The sequence below is a fragment of the Antedon mediterranea genome, chromosome 10 (assembly GCF_964355755.1).
Source record: "Antedon mediterranea chromosome 10, ecAntMedi1.1, whole genome shotgun sequence".
NCBI lineage: Eukaryota > Metazoa > Echinodermata > Crinoidea > Comatulida > Antedonidae > Antedon > Antedon mediterranea.
The window spans coordinates 6,251,248-6,273,168 of NC_092679.1; the positions used below are offsets into that span (position 1 = coordinate 6,251,248).

Below are 21,921 nucleotides of genomic sequence, written 5' to 3' on the forward strand. Positions count from 1 at the left end.
TTTTTCAAAAAATTGCCAATTTTCGATCCTTTTATTTTTCGACATAAATGGTTTCTATGGCACTATAACATGTTGTATGATCATATACAGCAATATTGTCGCATAAAAATTAAATTTTAAAAAAGTGCTATTTTGGCCATTTTTCGAAAAAAAATCACTAACTATAGGACAGGGATTTTTTCCAAAAAATGGGCAATTTTCGACATAAATGCTTTCTATGGCACTATAAGATGTTGTATGATCATATACAGCAATATTATCGCATAAAAATTGAATTTTAAAAACTTGATATTTTGGCCATTTAAAAAAAAAAAAATCCCAATTTCGATCATAAATTGGCATGCGCAGATGGACATAATGTGTTCTGCGCATGTTACCTCAATATTATATTATACATATTTTATAATGTCGATATTTGGTCATTTTTCGAAAAAAAATCCCTATACTATTATAATACAGGGATTTTTTTTTTTAATGGCCAAATTTTATTTTCAACATAACTCGTTACTTTATCATAAATTAACATGCGCAGACGCACATAGATCTGCGCATGTTACCTCAATATACTACATTTTAAAATCATAATTTGACATTTTTATAGTTGTTCACTTTATTGGTATCAAACAACCCATGCTAATGCAGCCTATATATTCATACAAATAAATAAACAACAAAGTATATATAATATTTAAAAATAAAAACATAAATTGTCTGGATTTGAACCAGCGACCTTTCATGTTTGAGGAGAAGAAAATAGCGAGATTTTCTGTGCTTTACGCATGCGTCATAGGAATACAAATCTATATTGATTAAAAATGAATTTAGATTTTAAAAATAAACTGTATGTTGTGGTAAAGTAAATTATTACAGTCATGTAAGTAGTAGAAATTACATTTTTTTATCTCTATAAAATGTATTATTAATCTCTATTTTTCATGTTTTTTTTTTGGAACAATACATCTTTAAATCAATATAATAGTAATATCTGAATAAATTAACATTAAACTGAACTGAATATTATTTTATCATTAATATCGCTGAGTGGCGGTAAATTTTTATCAGTTAAATTGTATATTAAAATAATTATTATAATAATACTTCTCAAAAACTAAAATATAGAAAGGATAATTGACTCATTATTTATCATTGTTGAACATAAACAAATAAAATAAACACTTTTTACAACATTTATACCATTTATAATATATTTTTTCACAGATACATGATCGAAATATTAAGTTAAATATACAACCAAGAAAGATTCCTTATCTAGAGTTAGTAATCTTTATTTCTCACACACCAAATTTATTCAAAGATGTACTGTCACTTCTTTAGTGAAAAAATGAATACAAAATTGATTATTATACAGATATTGATTCATATTGATTATAGATGATTATGTAGTATAATTATAGATAGAAGTTACAATAAAACAAATTGTTGTTTTGCCGTGTTTCTGTTCAAACAACACCATTTAACTGGTTGTTATCGGCTGTTTAACTGGCTATTTGACAAAGACCACATAGTCATCGCATCCACAGCATGTCCTCTGACCAATTACAGGATGGATGAACAACTATACCAAGTCTCATTTGAGAATTAGGGAGTGGAATTGTTCATGAGTTACAACTCTGGCAATAGATCGGGATTGAACCCTGGACCTTGGGATTGAAAGGCAAGAATGTTAAACACCAAGCTAAACCTCCATTGCAGTTACTTAAGAAGCGACAATGCAGTTTGTTTATAATTAAACAGAAACACACAAGTTGTAGAAATTTTGAATAAGCCAATTCAGAATGTTGACAAAATGTTTGAAAATCAAATGTTTTTATTTTTTCTGTGAGCAATCAATTTTAGATTTTATTTAGTGACAGTTCATCTTTGTGAAAAGTCTAATAAACAGTATTATTGTTTTTCTATTGTCATTTCTATTTAATACAATTTCAATTAAAAAATTAACTTTCTATAAGTTTTCTTAGTTTTGTGTTTCTTTCTTTCTTCACAAGCAGGGTAATTTTTATGTTCCATATCTTTTAGAATTTTTCATTCCTTTTTTAACCACTTTCAGTTCATGAATATTGCATTTTTCCATATACAAACTTTCTATTTGTTGTTATATATATATTAATATAAATCCAAAGGCAAAGTACTGAAAAACAATGCTGTGGTTATACTACTGGCTGATGTCAGTACAGATACAAAATAAGTAAGGAAAAATATAAAAAAAACTGAGTGGACACCATGGGAAAGATTTACTAGCTACATCCCATTTGAATGGCCCAAAACAACAAGTTTTGTAAAATGAGTGGTAAAAAGGGCAATAGCCCACTAGGCAAAAAGGACTAGCCCAGACTTGTTGAACGGGCTGGTATATAAAATGTCAGAATATTAGAAATTTTAAATTCATTTTTGTTTGTCAAAGAACAACCAAAAAAAAAAAAATTTAGGGGCCAATAGAGGTAGAGAAAAGGTACAATACACTCAATGTTTAATATAGTTTATTTTAAACATGAAACTATAAATCCTAATTTGCTAAGTAATGCATTGTACACAATCTATATAGTTTGAGTTTAATATTGAATAAGTACAGTATTAAACTTTGAATTTTTCGTATTATATACTGAAGTTCGTACACTTGTACGGAAGCTACACTATTTAGAAGTAATTGTTTTATACTATTATTGAATCACGATATAAAGAAAACATTTCCTGATACTGTATCTTAATTTTAAATAACTATGTTGTATGTTATATAGAAAATACAACAACTACTTTAATCAAAAAAGTTTGCAACACAACAGAAATATAAAAAAAGCAGTACAGTTGTATGTCACTAATAGCAACAGTGATGTAAATTAAAACATTCAAATCACACATACTAGCTTTATGTCGTAGTCATGGCGACACAAGAAACACTTAGTTACAAAATAGTGTCAACGTGCAGTGAGAATGTTGTCAGCAGTGCGAATGTTGCCATTGACGACCGATTCTGGTTTGTTGACTAATACAAGCTTGCTGGTTGGTTCACTTTAAACTTGTCATACGTCCACTACCATTTTCTTGTGTATGTCCATAGTACCAACAATCTGAGATAAAAAAATTAAAATATTAGATTATAAATGTATGTGACCTCATTAAAAATGCATGTGACCTCATTATAAATGCATGTGACCTCAATATTTAAATGTATACAACCCTATTATGTGGGACCTCATTAAAAATGTATTTGACCTTATTACAAATGCATGTGACCTCATTATAAATGTATTTGACCTCATAAATGTATGCGACCTCATTTTAAATATATTTGACCTCATAAATATATGCGACCTCACTATAAATGTATGTGACCTCATAAACATTACCAATATAATAATGTACTGTACCTTGTATGTAGAAAAGGGTCATACAGAAAGGTCAAATTGAATATAGAGACAAATTAAAAGAAATAACTAAATATTGTTTTCTTTGTGACTTACTCCGCAAAATTCTTCGTATGAAATCTTTCCATCATTGTCCTTATCAGCGTTGATTATTGTTTTATCTACGATCTGTTGAAGCTGGGTTTCTTTCAAGTTGTTTCCCACCATCATCTTAAGAACAGCGAAGAGCTCCCCATTTGAAATGTACCCGTCTTTATCCATATCATAAATTCTAAAAGCAACTACATAAACAGAAGAGACAATCAAACTGCAGCATTCGATCTAAATTCTGCTTCGAGGGTTCATATACACCATTTTTGTAGCCAAAATAGATCATTTCTATGCTGACTCTGTCCTATCTACAGTAAACCAACAACATTTTTTTTATTAGATTTATTATAATGTCGACTTAAATCATGCAGGACTAGAACAGGAAAAGCATACACAGAGACAGAATCGTAGATTTATATGCCAGCTTACTCCTAAATCACACCATGCCACACAGATACTGACACAAAATCCTTTTTATTACATCTATAAATGGATTGCTTTGTTGTTCTTGACAGAACAAAAATGGTTTTGATAAAGATAAGTTGCATTATCAGTATTGCAATCTATTAGCTTGGCATTTCAATGTAAAAAAAGTAAATTGAATACAGCATACATACTGTACATACATGTATAAAATGTTTTAATGGCAGTATTCACAAAAGAGAAGGCTGTGAGCAGTCCTACCACCACTACTACAAGTATGATAAATAGTCTTCCTTCCTTCAACTTACTTTACTGCACAAACTATTTCTCTGCTAACAACACTTTAATTCAGTGTTTGCAGTTGTAATTACCGCAATGTATGCAGGGCGATTATTATTTATACCTCCTTGATTTATTTAATCTATAACAGTTTTAACTGATTCATTGCCCTAAAAAATTGCTTTTAATGTCACACTTTACTTGGGGTTTTTGGCTAGGTTAAATTTAACCTTTTGTTTCATTATAAGTGAAACAATTATTTTTGTTCTGAAGAGTTATATATATTATATATATTGAATATTATATATTATATAAATTATATTATATTATTATATATATTGAATAACCTTCAATAAAACTGCAAAACCATTTAATTTGAGTATATTTTTATGTTCTGGGAAAATTATGAATTTTCAACGAGGAAGTTCAAAATAATTTTTTTCTATTTGTTCTTCTTTAACAATGCGAACATATTTAAATATCTCATTCGTTTTTATTTAGTCAAGCGTACCGTTCAATTCAAAATATTCCATTAGATTTTAGTGATCCCAGAGGCCTAGAATATGTGTCATAATTAAAGCAATCAATATATTAATGTATTCAGTGAATGAAATGCATGCAATAGCTCAAGGTAGAGCAACACTACTGTAAGCACTGCAAGAATGGTAGACATTTTTAAAATAAGTTGTTGGCAAAAAATGTCACCAACATTCTCCACCCTATCCACATTTTCCCTTAATCCTTGTATCCAGTTTCGTCTAGACTCTTTTACTTTCCTTCCCCTCATTTTCCTATACCGTCCTCTTATTTTCATCCACACGCCCTCTTATTTTCATTCACATGCCCTCTTATTTTCATCCATGCGCCCTTTTATTTTTATCCATACGCCCTCTTATTTTCATCCACACACCCTCTTATTTTCATCCACACACCCTCTTATTTTCATCAACACCTTTTATTTTCATCCACACATCCTTTATTTTTATCCACACACCTTTTATTTTCATAGACACGCCCTTTTATTTTATATCCACACACTCTTTTATTTTCATCCACAGGCCCTCTTATTTTCATCTACACGCCCTTTTAATTGTATTCACTCTTCCCTATTTCTGTCTATCCCTTTTTTTTTTCCTTTTCACCCTCCATTTCTACTTACATTTCAATTTTGATTCTTTGTCGCCTTTTACACTGAATTGGGATACACCTTGTATGAATTCTGAAAAAAATATATATATAACTGCAGTTATGACCTTTGACCTAATGGTTGGGCGAGACTTCTGTCTACCGCCCACATGTCTGGGTTCTACCATAGAGATATTATAGTTCACTATAATATCTCTATGGTTCTACAGTGCAGTATTTTACTTATAGATAATTTATCCTGTATGTGTAAACATCACAGATAATGCAGTTTCAAAATGTAATGTAAATCAATTTAATCATCTACCGGTATTTGTTTACCTTGTACATCAACCTATAAATCATAAAAAAATATTTTAATTTTTAAGGATATTGCCTTATTTCTATTTTACATACAGTATTACTGAGTCAAAAATAAATATTGATTTGATAACATTAATTCATTTTCTATTTATAATTGAGGAATAATGGAGTTCAGAAATAGACAAAAGAGGCGGACACTAATGCAGCTACAGTAGAACTTAGAAGCAGCACATACTGTACAGTACAACAATATCAAATTTTTGCTCTTAACTAGCAGAATAAATTCAGAATCAATTGTAATATGATTTAAGTATGAAATAGCATGCAATGCATTATGTTAGATCAAGCTGTCAGTCAATGGACATTGTTGGCTCATCCATTTACTATCAGTGTTGATGATATAAACAGGCACATACTACAATACTTAATTAAACTACAAAAAAAATACATAGTATCTGAGGAATAATGTGCAATATACTATAACCGTACATTAAACAAAATATTTAAACATATTTTGCACTGAGGAATGGCTAGTGGTGTTTCCCGAAAGCTCTACAATTTATCTATGTCTTTTTATCTATGTCTGTTTTACTTTATCATTTTGATTTAGCTTTTTTTTGTTAATCTTACCAAAGAACTTATAACACAAGAATCTCCTGTTCTTCAATTTGCATTCAAAACACAGTATCGGAAGTACAGGGTTAAAAGGTCAAACTGGGCGACGCCATTTCACAGCATGGAGCAGCGCCCCCTCCAAACTAGGAAGTCAATTACTCTACCCCCGTAGAGTATTAGCAGATCCCCTCTATGATTTTGACTTTCTAATTTGATGCGGGCGCCCTACTCCATGGCTCACAATGGTGCCACCCATAGCTCTAATCTATCCCACAATGCCTTTCGAAATTGTTACGCGCTTCGGACGAACAGGAGATTCTTGTGTTATAAGTTCTTTGATCTTACACTGCAGTACATTTTTATCTTTTAAATGGTTGATAGTAAGACTTAAGGACATAATATTTTTACTGGCTATAAAAATTCCCAAAATGCTTACACAATACAGAAAATAGTAATATTTAAAGATCAAAATCATTTTTGTTTTTAATGAAAGTCAAGTCAAGTCAAGTCAAGTCAAGTATCATTTATTATCATTTGTTTTAGAAAAAACATAGAAATTCTGTTTGCTCTGTTGGCGGAGCACAATATCCAACGGACACAACACGAACTCAAAAACAAAAACATTACAAAAAAAAAAAAAGTCTACATCATATTTAAGGCTCTAATAGATCCTGGAAAGAAACTATTTGTAAATCGTGCCTTATTGGCCTTAATAGAACGAAATCGCCGACCGCTGCGCATCAACTGGAACATACTAGAGGCCGGATGAAAATGATCATCTTTGATAGCCACTGCCTTTTTCAGAAGACGATCCGAAAATATGTTCTCCAGAGGCAGTTGTGTAGATCCAATTATACGCGATGCGGTCTTGACTATTCTATTTAGGTCACGCTTTTCATTTTAAATACTGTATCAGTAACTTAATTAAATCTACAACATTTTCTTTCAAAATTGTAGTTGTTTTGAAAAGAAACAATACAACTACTTTCAAAGGGTTCTTACTGTATAAATAGTTTGAATACAATTAGATTATCTTAAATTACCACAGTAAACTGGTATATCTACACTTTGATGGCTTAAATTGTACATTGTTTGGGAGGCAATGATGTGTGAAGTACAGTAATTGGACACTAACAGTTAATTACAATTTTACAACTTTGGTCATCATACATTTTTAAATGTATTAATATACACCTCATTAACACAAATTAAATTTAAAAATAAAATTAAATGTATGACAACTCACCTTTAAAATCAACTTCTCCATTGCCATCTTCGTCAAATATGTCTATGACCCTTTGTACTAGAGGATTTTGCTGTAACTCTGGTAAAGACATGAACTCATCGATGCTAAGAGAACCAGAGTTATCAAGATCCAACTTCTTAAAGCGTTTTCCTAATCTCTTGATTTCATCGGCATCAACTGTTGGAATAAAAACCCGCATAAATTACAATTCAAGAGAACGGTTGTAGAATAAAGAGAATTCTAAAACATATTTTATTTGTTTTAGGAATCACAAGGTGTATCGCAAGCCTACTGTACAGTACTGCAAGTTTATGAGTGTGTTTGCCTTCGCCTTAAACAATATGGTAACTATAATTCAACTCATGTACTGTAGTTGACTTATGTCTAGTAGTGGAAACTCTGCCAAAACTACACTTTCAGTTGAGATTCACAAGGTCCTAAATTAATTTTCAATACAATACCAGAATTTCAGGAAATTGGTCATATGTTTTGGCAGTCCAAGGGTTTCCAGTTTTGGAAGAATACACTGTATTATAATACAGTAATATCAATTTTTGTTATTATGTAAATCTAAATACGGTATTTTAAATACTATAATCTGATATTGGATTATGGAATTCTCACATGGTGTGTCCCAGCAAGACAGCTTTTAAAAGTAATATTTACTATACATTAAATGAGTTTTCAACATTTAATAATTTAACTATAAAACCAGATAATTGGGATTTTAACAGAAAATGTTGTATTATTTGTAAAAATTACAATAGATTATACCTTTTAAATACAATAAAAGGTGTTCCATGTATTTGAACATACATTCATTATCTTTTATTGGCCAGTGGACTAAAAACGATCGTTTGCTTTTATTTCAAAACCATAGCCGGGAAGCAATAATTGAGCAGTTTAATATAGTCAATAAACTTACAATTGGAGCACATCTCCATCGGTAATGACCCCTCATTTCCCTGCAAAAAAAACATTCATAATAATAACAATAAAATAACAAACATTCATTCATTAACAAATATAATGATAAAAACGACCAAAATAAATCAGCTTTCGCTATTCAATTTAAGTTAGTTACTAACTAGTCTACCTACTGTATACATATAGAGGGCAGTCTAGCTAGCTAGAGTAGACTAGAGGTAGGCCTATATAATAATATCAATATATTATTAGGCCTAGCCTATTCTTTATTTATTGCAATTTTTCTTACAGTTAATTAATATGAACATCTTTATCAAGCCTCTTAGTCTTAGATTATAGATTAGAAACAAACTCATTCTTCCCCAGCTATGAATGTTCTTCCTGAATGTAGCCGCTGTCTCTCTCTCTCCGTGTAGGAAAGAGGCCTAGCCTACTAGAGAGACTAGGCTAGAGTAAAGAGACTATACGGTACTACAGAACTACTACTTGTACTACTACTAGCCTAGGCCTAGGCCTACTACTCTAGGCTACCACCAGTCCAGGAGCAAAAAGTCAAATTTGGATATTAGCTTAATTAGCTGTTAAGTCAAGCAAGTAAACGGAAAACACTACAACGTTTGTATTCTGAAATATAAAAGATTCATATAATCATTAATCTTACCATTATTGTGATTTCAAATAGGTTAAAATTACGGTTTTAAAATCTACACAAGATCCGAAAAAACTCAGAAAATACTACTCCACTGATATGATAGATACACAATCCGGGCAATTTAATCATATACGATTAGTCCATTAAATAGTAGGGATGAATAAATGTAAAATTTATTTATTGCGATTAAACCCTTATTATATTTTCAAAATTTATCTAAAAATAAAATAAATGAAAATATATTCTAATAAAAACAGCTGCTCGTAATAAATGTTATTGTAATACTTAAAACTAAGAATCACAAATAAACTACAGGTAACCCTGTTTAAATTTAGATTGCGGTTTATATGTTCACGCCCTCTATCTACTGTGATTATTATTCTCTGGCTTCAATCCAAAATTATAAATCCTAACGCCTAGTTGGACACACCCACCCGCGGCCCAAGAAATCAGATTTATAGAGAGAAAATAATGTAATTAATAGTCCTATAATATGATCGTGAAATCACAATGTATACTGTATTGATTCTTGGTATTAGCATATCAATAAAATATCTAGAAAATACTGTGAAAATGACGAAAGGAGAGACAAAGAGTTTGATCTAGAATGTCTTATTTTTTTGTTGAAAAATAATTATGTATTGTTTTATATTGGTTAAAGGTTTGCATTTGCGGTACACCACATATATTAGTTCTGAAATACGTTTCGATCATGTAGGCTTAATTACTTTTGTAGTAAAGTCGGATTTTGATTTTAATACAGTAGGCCTAATAGTCTATCTACCTACCTGTACAAAAACTGTAAATTTTCATTTAATAAAGAATTATAATAAATAAATTCTTCTCTGGCTCCTGAATGGTTGGGCGACTTTTGCTCATTCTCACAGATTTCCTCATCTTTATCGTTTCCAATTTATTAAGCGATAAAGATGAGGAAATCTGTGAGAACCGAGACTCGAACTCGGACCGCCTGCTTGATATGCAGATGTCCTTACCATTAGACCACTGGGGCTTTCATGGTATTGTTCAACTTCTCGATTGGATAGCGACTCTTTAACATTCTCGGCGTGGTACAACATTCAACAAACGCCCTCACAATCAGTGGAGGCTAAACAAGTCAGAATCTGGTGGGTGAAAATCTGTGATAATACCATATATGGCTCTGTGGTCTAGTGGTATGATACTCGCCCTGTAAGAGAGAGGTTGCAGGTTCGAATCCCGCCAGAGAATTTTTTTTCATACAACTAAAAAATACGGAACTTTTGCCAATGAGCTATGCTATGTGAGGTTATGGTTCCGATTATGAGCACTGTTTCTATAACTTACAGTATGATTTATATATATATATATTAAGTTTGAATATGCCATTGTAATGTTACATAATAGTTATTCACTTTGACCAAAATCTGGATCGAAAAAAAATGTATTTACCTGACAAAATTATGTAATTTCCGTCAAGACAAAATGCTCTATAGTCGTTTCTTTTGTCTTTTTATAAGTGAAATAACATTTTTGTTTTCTTTTTTTTTACAGAAGTGAATAACTTATTAATTTTCATTTTTCATGTTTTTGGAGGACAATACATCTTTAACGATGGAGGAGGAATTGCATGCACAGCCGGCCGGGGGGGGGGGGGGGGGGGGGGGAGCGAGCGAGAGAGGAAAAATATAAGTCTAGAGGGCGCTCACCAAGTTTTTTAAACGTATCTCTCAGTGCTTTGTGTGTACTTCGTGTTTATCTTACGTAATATAAAACAAACCTTTCTAAAAAAGAGGAAAATTCACAAGATGTCGAAATTATACAAAGTATTGACTGTTGGAGTTACGGTTGGTGGAAGTGGTTTTCTTGCGTGGGGACTAATGCAAGCAATAACCCCTACTAGAGAACAGATGCTAGAGGTAGGCCTACAAACACACTACTAATACTAAGCCTAGGCCCTAGTCCAGGCCTAGGCCTAATTAAAAGGCCTAGCCTACTTCACCAAGTAGAATCGCACCCAAAACTCCTTCCGGTCGGTCTTGGTCTAACTCCATGCACATTCGACCACCACTGGCCGCAGAGCCAATTGAAATGAGGCGTTGTTGTGTATTATTATTAAATAATTCATAATTGATTGGTAGAAAGTTCAATAGGAAACTGCCACAATTTCAATATTATTTATTAAATTTGAGACATTATAATATAATAATAATATATTGTATATTTATATTATTAATACAGTAGTACTAGTAGTACAGTATTATTATTATGAATGACTATGTCTATATTAATCACTTTTTATTTATTATTTATTTAGGTGTTGCCAGAAAAAAATCCAGAGTATATGACGGCATCGAGAAAGCGATCGCAGGAGTTTCTGGATGTAATCAAACTAGCAGCCGAAACAGACAAACCGGTTTACAGAGATGGTATTGGGGTTATTTCCTCTCACATAAAAAAAGATTGAAAAAATACTCATAATTTGTATGCACTGCAATTGTACCATTTGAAGGACTGTGTTATACTAAGGACGATAGGGAGCTGTTTTCATGACGTGTCACTCAACCATATGTCGTAGCTAAGCTGTTGAGTACAAAAGTCATTCTAAATAGCTGGTATAGAAGTTCATGCATTTCTATGCTAAATAGACTTCTATTATGCATATTATATTATGCAAGATTGACCAAGGAGAAGATATCAGTACAAGAACAGTCTAAATTGATCTAAAGAGTGTTTATGTTTCAGCAGAACTATTCAAACATGGCATCAATTATATGCTAATGTAATGAATGAACAATTAGTTGTATTTAGTAATACAGTAGTACTGTAGTATTAGTTTATAATGAGGCGCTACTGTGGTATGCTAATCTGATGGATATATGACAAACTCTACTCAGTTTGATCAGGAGATTTATTTTACATACCTGGTTTGATTAACACAATGTGATTTTTGCTTGATAACCTTATGATAAACAAGTATTTTTTTTACTACTGACTGATACCAGCTTGAATATTTGGCTAACATAAGCTTTGTTTACACTATCAAACTATATGTGACAAAAAAGTGTGGCCATATATGGTAGTGATATGACATCATCATGTCCATATATGAGCACATCACATTGTTTTGTCACATGAAGTTTGATAGAGCATTATAGAGTTTTGTCAATTTTCTAAATCTGAATGGTGAGTTTCTGGAAACATTCACTTTGGTTTGTGTAGTACTTCATGTAAAGTTGCATTTATATATTCCCAAGTTACATTTTTCCATGCCTTTAACAAATTAAAAATATACACAATACCAAGGAGTATTTTACAACTCCCTGACAATACTGAATGAATCAGGAAATTATTAGGTGGTCTGCTGCCCTCTTGAATCTAGTTTCAAATATGGTGTTATGTGTTATGACATTAATATCATTATGGGCACATCACATTTTTTGTCACAAATTTTAACAGTGCAGACAGAGCTTAAGATTTGTTTCTTTCAACTTTGAATTTGATCTCTATAAGTTTGTCCTTCGTGAAAATTGTATACGTTTTCAAAATACATAAATATTTAAGAAAAATAAAACTATTATTATTTCATTTTTTTAATAAAGTTTCTTTTTTTTTTGTAAGCCAAAAAAAGTATTATATGTATTAATTATTATTTCATGCTTTCTTCAAGTCTTTTCTGGACGGCCACTTCAAATTCAGCTATAAAATTCTTATCAATTTTGCCAAGTCGACGTAAAAACCGATCACGTTCCAATTGGTTCCATTCTTCAAACCAGTTTGTAAAAAGTCGCATTTGACACATAAATATACTCGGAGGTTTGTCTTCGACTTTAAAAGATTCCATCGCGTCAAACAAAGTGGTTACGTCTGGTGGCACAGCTTTGTTGATCAAGTCTTTCAAAAAGTCTTCCTTGTGGAGTTTACTCCATGACGAGAACCAATGGTATATTGTACTTTGTTCATTTTCTACAACTGATTGTTCTGCCATTTTCATTACAAAGTTTGTGTCTTACACTACGACCATCAACATCATGTAAATAATTTCAAAGAACAGTATAGTAGTATCTTGGAACATCTTTAAAAAAAAGTATATAGCACTGTATTAAGTAATTAATATATTTTATAGGCAGTTTTTTAAGTAGTATAGATATTACAGTATTATACAACACGGGGACGAATCGACTTAGGTGAAATACAAGTTAGCGAAACAAACCATTCCTTCTTGCTTGTTGTGGTCATGTGAGTGTGGCAAGGTCGGACGAACATGGGCCTTGCTAGCCTAACCATATTATTATAGTGTTTTATATGTCTCAGGTAGTGAAAACAAGATATGTATCTGTTTAATATTTCTAAACTAAATACACTTATAATGGTCTTTATAAATTATTCACATTTCAACACTTAAAACATGAAAAACACTCACCAATCAATTCACACGTCAGTAAATAAATAATGTATTCGATTGGTACATTCTATCTCGCCTCCTCTCTCATCATCAGCTCTCGATCCTCCTCTGATCTCTCGTCGCCTCGGATCGGCCTTGCATACTTGCCAATCGAATACACTTATTTCAACTTTGACCTATCATAACAACATGGCTGCGCCCATGGTAGAAGTTGTTGTTGCGGATAGACAGGGTGAAATTAAACGCTTTACTTCTAAAACTGTTGGATCACCTGTTAATTTAAAGGAATTAAGTGTGACTTTAAAAGATATTCAACAGAAAACAAATGCATATTTGACGGAACTTGTTGAAAAAGAGAAAGAAGCGTCAAACGTCACTTCGCAATCGACTACCGACGGTATGTTGTTGATGGCTAACCACTCACCCGTAGACTTTTTAGAGTGCCTTCGCAATCTCAAAATGAAGCCTAGGCCTAGCTCCATATAGCCTAGACTGACGTGATGGCGTGAAAATTGTTACGATTATTAGATTTTGTTTAGAAAAGGGCTTAGCGTAGGCCAATCGGCCATAACATAATAGGCAATTATTACAATATGATAATATTAATATTATTATACAGTATTAATTATTTAAAAAAAAATGTTTATTTCACTACAGTAACAGATGATAAGGAGGAAGATGACGAGGAGGAAGAAAAGAACCAGGAACCAGCTCAGAAAAAGATAAAGACATGAAAACGATCGATTACTGCTTAGTAAAGGAACAAAGTGTTGTATTATAATACAACAAGCGAGACCAAATCACTGAATTTTATAGTACCTCCTGTATTCATGATTTAAAAAGATTAATTTATAATGCAGATGGATAAAAATTGATACAATAGTTGGCAATGTAAATACCGTCGATACATCTGGCGTGTGATAAGCTATTGTAACTAAGGAGGACAGTAACTAATTCAAGATGATTGATGAATTATAATATAAATTAAGCCCTAATTTAATAAGCACAATATAGAACGTTCATATATTTATCCGTGATAAAGATACTAACAACGTCACGAACGCCCTTTGAATGATTGCTTATTGTTTTCATTGTTGTATGCCTAAATGGAAATAAATACAAATATATCCGTACCACCACCATTATTAATTGAACGAATAATATGATATTTAAATGAATTCTATTCTTATCCTTAAACGCTAGTCGTCGTTAGACATCGTGTGACTCACTTGCTCTGCTCCTCGCCATACATCGGTATGCACTATGGGATCGAATGCATAAGTCAAGTGGGTGAGTTAGTGAAGCACAATATAGAACGTTCATATATTTATCCGTGATAAAGATACTAACAAGTGGGTGAGTGAGTGAGTGGCCGAGTTGTTAAGACAGGGGACCCCTATAATACATAGTTCATCTTTCGAGACGAGTAGGAGATTACCCCGTGTACTAGTACATACTAGTTCATACAGCCACTGTCACGCATATGCAGTATTTGCAAAAATCTTCAGCTTGTTGAAGGCGGCAACTTAAACAAGAAGTCTGTTTCTAAGATCCTGACGTATGGCTTACTCGGAATTTCGTTGGACCTACCACAGATCATCAAAACGTTTAGCAATACCATAAAGTTTTTCCGAAACAAGATCCCACCTTAAAAGTTCACTCCCCCTCTTTTAGCACATACAGTACTTCTTGTTCACACTGTAAGGCGTGCTACCTTTACTGAATCAATAGAAACTAAAATATGACCCCATTAGGCCTATATACAACCAATTTCTGTATACTGCATGCGCATACTAATATAGGGCATATGACTATATAACGTATATACGATTGAATATTTCGACATAAAACATCGAATCAACCTTTGCTATTGACGCTGCAGATTTGCGCGCCTTTTAGTGTGAGAAACGGCAGGTGCTACAATAATACAGAATCATCGCATTATCGATAAATTCGCTTTCGTTTGCATTCAATTGCGCATTTCCTCCGTGTCTCAACAGAATGATATAACGGCAGAATTCGAAATACTTATAATAAAATATGTCTTTGATTTGTAAGCGGTGAAGCGATAGTAACAGGCCTATTTCAATAAGGAACAACCACATGCAGACTCTATTGAATGGTTTTAAATAGTTTAATCCAGTGTAAACACACTACTTTCAATATACGAAATCAAGCGAATGTTGATATTCACATTGTAAATCTAAAAGATTGCATTTAAAAGGGTAAGTTTGGCTTAGTGGAAATGTATTAGTTAATTAGTGTTTGATACATTCAGGCTACTGTTTTGTCACTGTTTTATGGGCGTTATAATTCATTTTGAAGTATGGGCACAGGCTATGGCTAGGCCGATGTTTAGAATATTATTAGATATTTATAAACCGCTTTCCAACTTGGATTCCATCAGTTGTGTGTACCGGAGACCTGAGGTTGCGTCATGTTTCACCAGGAAGAACAAGTCTTCAACACCTCAGTTTGGTATTGCGGTTACGATATTGAGGGGAAATTCCAAAGAACTTAAGGGGCTGCAGGCCGTAGATTGAAGGGGGTCATAGGGCCGTCTAATAACAATAACGCTTAGTAGGTGACGTAATCAAGAACTAAACCAGATACTGAATGTACGATAGGCCCATGCACTTAACCGCATCCTCAACACAGACCTATACTGTACCACATAAACGCTATTTTGTAGGAGTAACAAATGAATGGTCTAAAAAACGGGTCATAGTCATAGACACAGATATGCTGTACCAGTTACAATGTATGTCTATGGATAAAACACAGAGCCACCATGATTGAAGGATACACATTTAAAGTATGATTTATTTATTTTTTAATTTTATTTCATCATCACCCTAAAGTGACCATACGTCAACAGGGTTGAAAGACATGAAATATAATATAATGTACAAGCCAAAAATCAACAAATAACAAGAGAACATTTAGATATTAGGCCTACTGACAAAACCTTATGACGGAAACAAGCAAGCGAATAAAAAAAAAAAGAACAGAACTATCAACTTTACACAGTGGGTGGTATAACTTAGGCAGCAGATTAACAATACCATTTTTATATAGAAAATAAAGCCGAATTACGCAATTGATATTGTGGAACAGAAATAGGAAAGTACTATTTGTCTATGTATAACGGGATAATAACTAAATTAATTTAAAATGCGATATAGGCCTAGGCCTAATAATATTATGTCAATTATATTTTATTTTAAAATCAATATTTTAATATTATCAATAGGCTAATCTGATACTAGAACAATGGCTCAAGAAGGCATCATTAAAAAGGAATTGGGAAAGTCAAATCAAAACGAATGCGTTGAGAAAATCATGGCAGAAGGTGAAAATAAAGATTCCATTGTAGCATTGAAAGACAGGCTTAAGGTAGGCTAACAGACTTAAGGTAGGCTAACAGACTTAAGGTAGGCTAACAGACTTAAGGTAGTTTAAGGTAGGCTAACATACTTAACGGTAGCTTACTTAAGGTAGGCTAACATACTTAAGGCTGGTTTCCTGTCGACGTAAGAAGTCGAATTTTGCAACGATTCTTGCGTTTCATACGTTTCTTACGTCTCTTACGAAAGTTGAGAAAAAATTGACGTCGTTGACGTTAGTCAAGATCGTGTCGGGCCGCAGAGAAACATCTGTAGTTATGCTGCTCCCGAAAGTTGAAATTTTGGCTGTGAAACACACGTCGTATGCTTACGTCGATTTTAGTGTTGTTACGAAAGTTGAAATTTTTTTCTTACGTCGGTCGGATTTATGACGTATTTGAAACAACATCTCTGATTGGTGTTTCTTTTTAGAGCGGGTTTTATCATTTTTCGCGCAAAATGTTGAATGTTGTTATTGTAGCCTACCTGTCAGTGCAGCACACCAACATGTTATTTTCAGTAGATAAGCTAGGTCCTAGTATTAGTAAAATACTTAATTAATACTGTATGGTACCGTACTAATAGGAATTGATTTGACCAAATAATCAAACTAGCCTAGGCTAGTAGGCCTATGTATTATTTGTATGAATCAAAATATGAATTAATTATCCTGGCCCTCTAGGCCTAGCCTTAAATAGTTTTCAAAATTAAAAAAAGGCAAATCATTTCGAGATTCCTATTATTATTAGACCTACCTAGGCCCTAGACTAGGCATTGGCCTATTGGCCTATAAGCATATATAATCGAGCATGAGATAGTACTACCGCAGTAAGATACCCATTATTTACAGGCCTAATCTATATATAAATTTACGTAAGGGCAAAATTCGGTAAATCGCGCTTTACTTCTAGAATTTTTACTCGATGGTATATAAAGTTGGTTCGTACTTTCGGTACTGATTTTAACCACCTGATGTAACCCTGTTTACTAATTAAATTAAGTTAGATAATTAGTTATTGACGATTAAAACGAATTTAGGTTCAACGATTTGCCCCAAATAGGGGTGTTTTCCGATCGTGGTATACACTGTCTAATAATGGATGTCCATCTTGAAAAATACCCGCCACAAAAATGCGAGGAGGCTTCGCATTTTCCTATCTCCTCCTACGATAATTGTTTTTAATAGCTGAAAACCGGTTGAACAGCTAGAGTACAGCATCATAATGTTGAAGACAGGCCGATTTTCTTTCTTTCTCTAAAAAATACTATTTTGATTTAATATACGATTATACAAATGTATTGATTTGCGATGAATGGAACATCCCAATCTCTCAGTCTGCCAGAGTTTGGTTTAACACAAGTAGGTAAATTTATGAGCCCTTGGTTTAACACATACGGTAGGTAAATATATGGGCCCTTTGAGAATAAACTTGAACAATACTGTAAATACCTATTATAATTACCTATTTTTGGTCCTCATTTGAATCGAACATTTCTTACTGTGAATGTTCGTACTGTTAGATGTAATATAAAAATATATACAAATAAACTTATTACTGAGATTGTGGATAGGCTCTACTGTTAGATATATAAACACATTATTATATACAAATAAACTATACTGACATTTCCTTCTCAACGTTTGTATTAATTAATAATTACCAAAAATATAAACGTCGTAGTGGTGTATCGTGACTATATTTCAATCGATTATGACAATGACAGTTTTAACAAAGTATTAAATCGCAAATGTTTTACTGTATTTAGAGGTATATTATTTATAGGCCTATAAAACATGAAAAAAATATTTCGTTACTGAGTGCATAAAGAATATATTTAAAAATTGTTACATCTAATGTTACATCTCCCTGGTTACATACAAAACACAAATTGGGTTTCTTTAAATGAGTCCAAATCAAAAATTTGGACTCATTTTGTGATAAGTTTTTCCTTCGGAAGTAATTCCCAGGGTGCTAATTTTAGTTGACTACATAAATCATAGTCCTGCGGTACGTACATTTGAAATCGCCAGTTTTGCTACTCTGAAATTACTATGTATTCGAGAACCATCTAGTAAGAATAAATTTAACAAAACAATATAAATTATACAAAATCAAGCAAACAATTTTTTGTTAAAGTTACATATTAATATTATATTGCTTACAGGGGCTTTCTATATCTTATCTTGTTGCAAATGTTCATTTTCGCGACGTTTCTACCGATGCTGATTGTTTATTGCACGTCCATAAATAAGAGTATTATATTTTGATATGAGTTGTAAACTCCCTGATTAGAACATGATTAGGCTAAAATTATAGTAGTAAATACATACAAATGTTATTGTCCGGCTTTATTTCACTATAAGGACATACACATTACGTCATAACTCTTGTCGCTCATTGGTTGCTTGTTACGATTGCGCTTACGTCTCTTGCGAAAGTTGACTTCAAGTCAACTTTCGTAAGAGACGTAAGAAACGTGACGCAAGGGCTTTCATTCAAGCGTAAGATAAAAAATCCCGGTTTCCTGTAAAATCGGAAGAAAACGTCGTAACGCAACAATTGTTAGGTCATCGGTTTCCTGTAAAATCGTTTGTCGTTACCATTTTTCTTACGTTGCGTCGATTTTATAAATTTTCGATCGTAATCGGTTTCCTGTAAAATCCGCATTTCTTACGACAAATCGACGTAGTCGCAACAAAAGTGATGTTCTTACGTCGACAGGAAACCAGCCTTTAACGGTAGCTTACTTAAGGTAGGCTAACAGGCTTAAAGGTAGGCCAGCAGGCTTAAGGTAGGCTAACAGGCTTAACATAATGCAGGATCATTCATACATAGCTACATACCGTTGTCGATTAAAATACTATTCAACTATGACAATTAATAGGTATTTCACTGACAGTCTGGTTGTGTGTCTGCCTCATCTAATTCACACATAACTTGGGCCTATCATAAATGTAATTGAAAATATCTACAAGAATATTTACAAAATGATTCCGGGAACATTATTTAAATATTAATAAAATATATTTCTTTTCAGATGTTGAATATGATGTTTAATGATTGCCGGGAGATTTATACAAAACGAGAAAAGCGCCGACAGAGTCTAGAGTACGAGAAGAAGATCCATTGGTATTGTGACCTAGTGACACAAATATCCATAGGTTTTATTTTCGTTTGCTGGATTATACAGGCAGTGTTGTCATGGTGACATAATACAAATGAATAAATGATGCTTTGATTGACATATTGAAAATGAAAATTGTTTTAAATTATGAGTCGCGCCGCCTAAATTTATGTTACGACTCTTCTGACGATATCAATTAAGCAAAATATTCATGCATTCAGCTGGACTGGAATATGAACAATAAAATGCACAGAATCATATTAAATACTTGATAGATTTCACTTTATGTGTACCCGCCGTGGAAGTAATAAAATAACGAATTTGGTTTCGACAACATATTGTCATCAATATATTCGACCTCCTTAACGATCACCTTATGCTAATAAACCTCCCACAGGCAGGGCCTAAACTAGAATCAAATATCACATATTTCTGGCTTAACAACCGCTCACATAAGCGTGTAATGTTCGTAAGTTTTCTGCTTAGCTGAACGCCTGTGCGACCGTGAATTTCCTACATAATGTCTTGGCATAGACTTGACCTAGGCTCACCGGACTTTGTACATGATATTCTAAAGGTAAAATTCGATATTACATTGTATGTAATTAAAGGTTTAGATTAAAGCACGATTCAAGTTTAGTTGATAAAACATTGGTTGATATTTTTAGATCACATCCAGTCTTAAAAATCTGTGTCTAGTGTCTGTCTCGTTGTTGCCTTGAAGTTGCATCTATCTAGTAGAGTTTTTAGTCCGATGGATATTAAAAGCAATGTGTTACAAAATCTAATTTTAATATTTATTTATAACGGCGAGTTATCATCATAGGCCAATCTTTCTTATTCTTTTCCAAACCGGAAATCATATTTTGCTCGTAAGATTTTAGCACAAACATGGTTAAAATACGTCATAACATTGACCTATTACGTCACATTGAAATCTTTGTGACGTCTCTAGAACTTGAATTGACCTTTTACTCTCCTGGCTCCTGTAAGCATACTTTATAATAAATTATATAGGTATTTTTATTATGGTTTGGACAGGAAATTAACAAATACATAATAGTATATCGACAAAGTGACATAAATATAGGCCAAAGTACGTTTTTAATCAATTAAGTTCTAATGTTGGCTCTAAGTTATAACACATACAAAGTCCAAGACTAACTAATGTAGTAACTAAGTAGGGGATGGGGTAATTGATATACTAACAATTATTACGTTTTGTTTCAAATTGTTGATTTAAGTTAAAGAAGAAAGAAAAAACGAAACAAGAAATCTACGAAAGAGTAACTAATGAATCAGAATACAAAGATAAGAAACGCGAATTAGAAGAAGAAACGGACCGGTTACGACAGAAGATTCAAGATATTAAATCACTGAACTTAAAAACCGCGGCGAAACATTGGCAAGATGTGCGCACGTTTGCTGAAAGCACAACACTTGTATTATGGTTGGTAATATTAATGCTGCATGCCTGCAGGATTGTTGTTGTTGTTCTTTTTCCTGAATTGTTCTTGGAATGTGTTTTTAACGAAGGAACGTTTGAGCCGAGTCGATTTGGAACAAACTTTCACCTGTCGTGGTCGATATTGTTCGGTGAATATCCATGTTTACCAGTGTATATGGACTGCACAGCTATCGACGACTAAACCGAAAAACAATACTGGTTATCATCTATACGTAGATTAAAACATGCATAACACGTTTTACGCGCAGCTGTATAGAGTTTGCTATGGAAGGCCATTTTCAGTTAAACTGAATTACCTGATACAAGTGTCAACTCGTATTTCCATTTTACATGCTTCGTAATAAAACTAAGACTTGTTTAATGGTTCGTTTGTAGAGTGAATAATTGATTTCGTTTCTGTTAAATAATAGGTTTATTTCAAAATAATTCCAACGCATAGTAACTACATTGTTACTACAAAAACGTCTGGCTAGTTTGTTTCAACATAGTATGTTGT

General features: G+C 32.7%; 2 protein-coding genes and 1 long non-coding RNA gene across 5 annotated transcripts; 2 read left to right on the forward strand and 1 right to left on the reverse strand.

Moving 5' to 3' along the window:
* Positions 1-585: 585 nt before the first annotated feature.
* Positions 586-9,151, reverse strand: LOC140060309 (calcineurin subunit B type 1). Its single transcript, XM_072106458.1, has 6 exons — positions 9,071-9,151; positions 8,408-8,447; positions 7,483-7,659; positions 5,335-5,394; positions 3,480-3,664; positions 586-3,086 (listed from the first exon to the last, which is right to left on the reverse strand). The coding sequence occupies exons 1-6, from the start codon at positions 9,071-9,073 to the stop codon at positions 3,039-3,041; spliced, it is 513 nt and encodes a 170-aa protein (XP_071962559.1). The 5' UTR covers positions 9,074-9,151; the 3' UTR covers positions 586-3,038.
* A 1,601-nt stretch (positions 9,152-10,752) lies between these two features.
* On the forward strand, positions 10,753-12,628 carry LOC140060903 (ubiquinol-cytochrome-c reductase complex assembly factor 3-like). Its single transcript, XM_072107272.1, has 2 exons — positions 10,753-10,959; positions 11,358-12,628. Exons 1-2 carry the CDS (start codon positions 10,849-10,851, stop codon positions 11,505-11,507), a joined length of 261 nt encoding a protein of 86 aa, XP_071963373.1. The 5' UTR covers positions 10,753-10,848; the 3' UTR covers positions 11,508-12,628.
* A 2,813-nt stretch (positions 12,629-15,441) lies between these two features.
* Positions 15,442-21,920, forward strand: LOC140060412 (uncharacterized). 3 transcript variants are annotated; one of them, XR_011847320.1, is made up of 5 exons: positions 15,442-15,670; positions 15,853-16,260; positions 16,699-16,841; positions 19,871-20,534; positions 21,202-21,920. It is a non-coding gene; the product is annotated as an uncharacterized lncRNA (long non-coding RNA). The 3 variants fall into 3 exon arrangements; XR_011847321.1 differs by lacking the exon at positions 15,853-16,260; XR_011847319.1 differs by lacking the exon at positions 15,442-15,670 and having other exon boundaries at positions 15,734-16,260.
* Position 21,921: the final 1 nt, after the last annotated feature.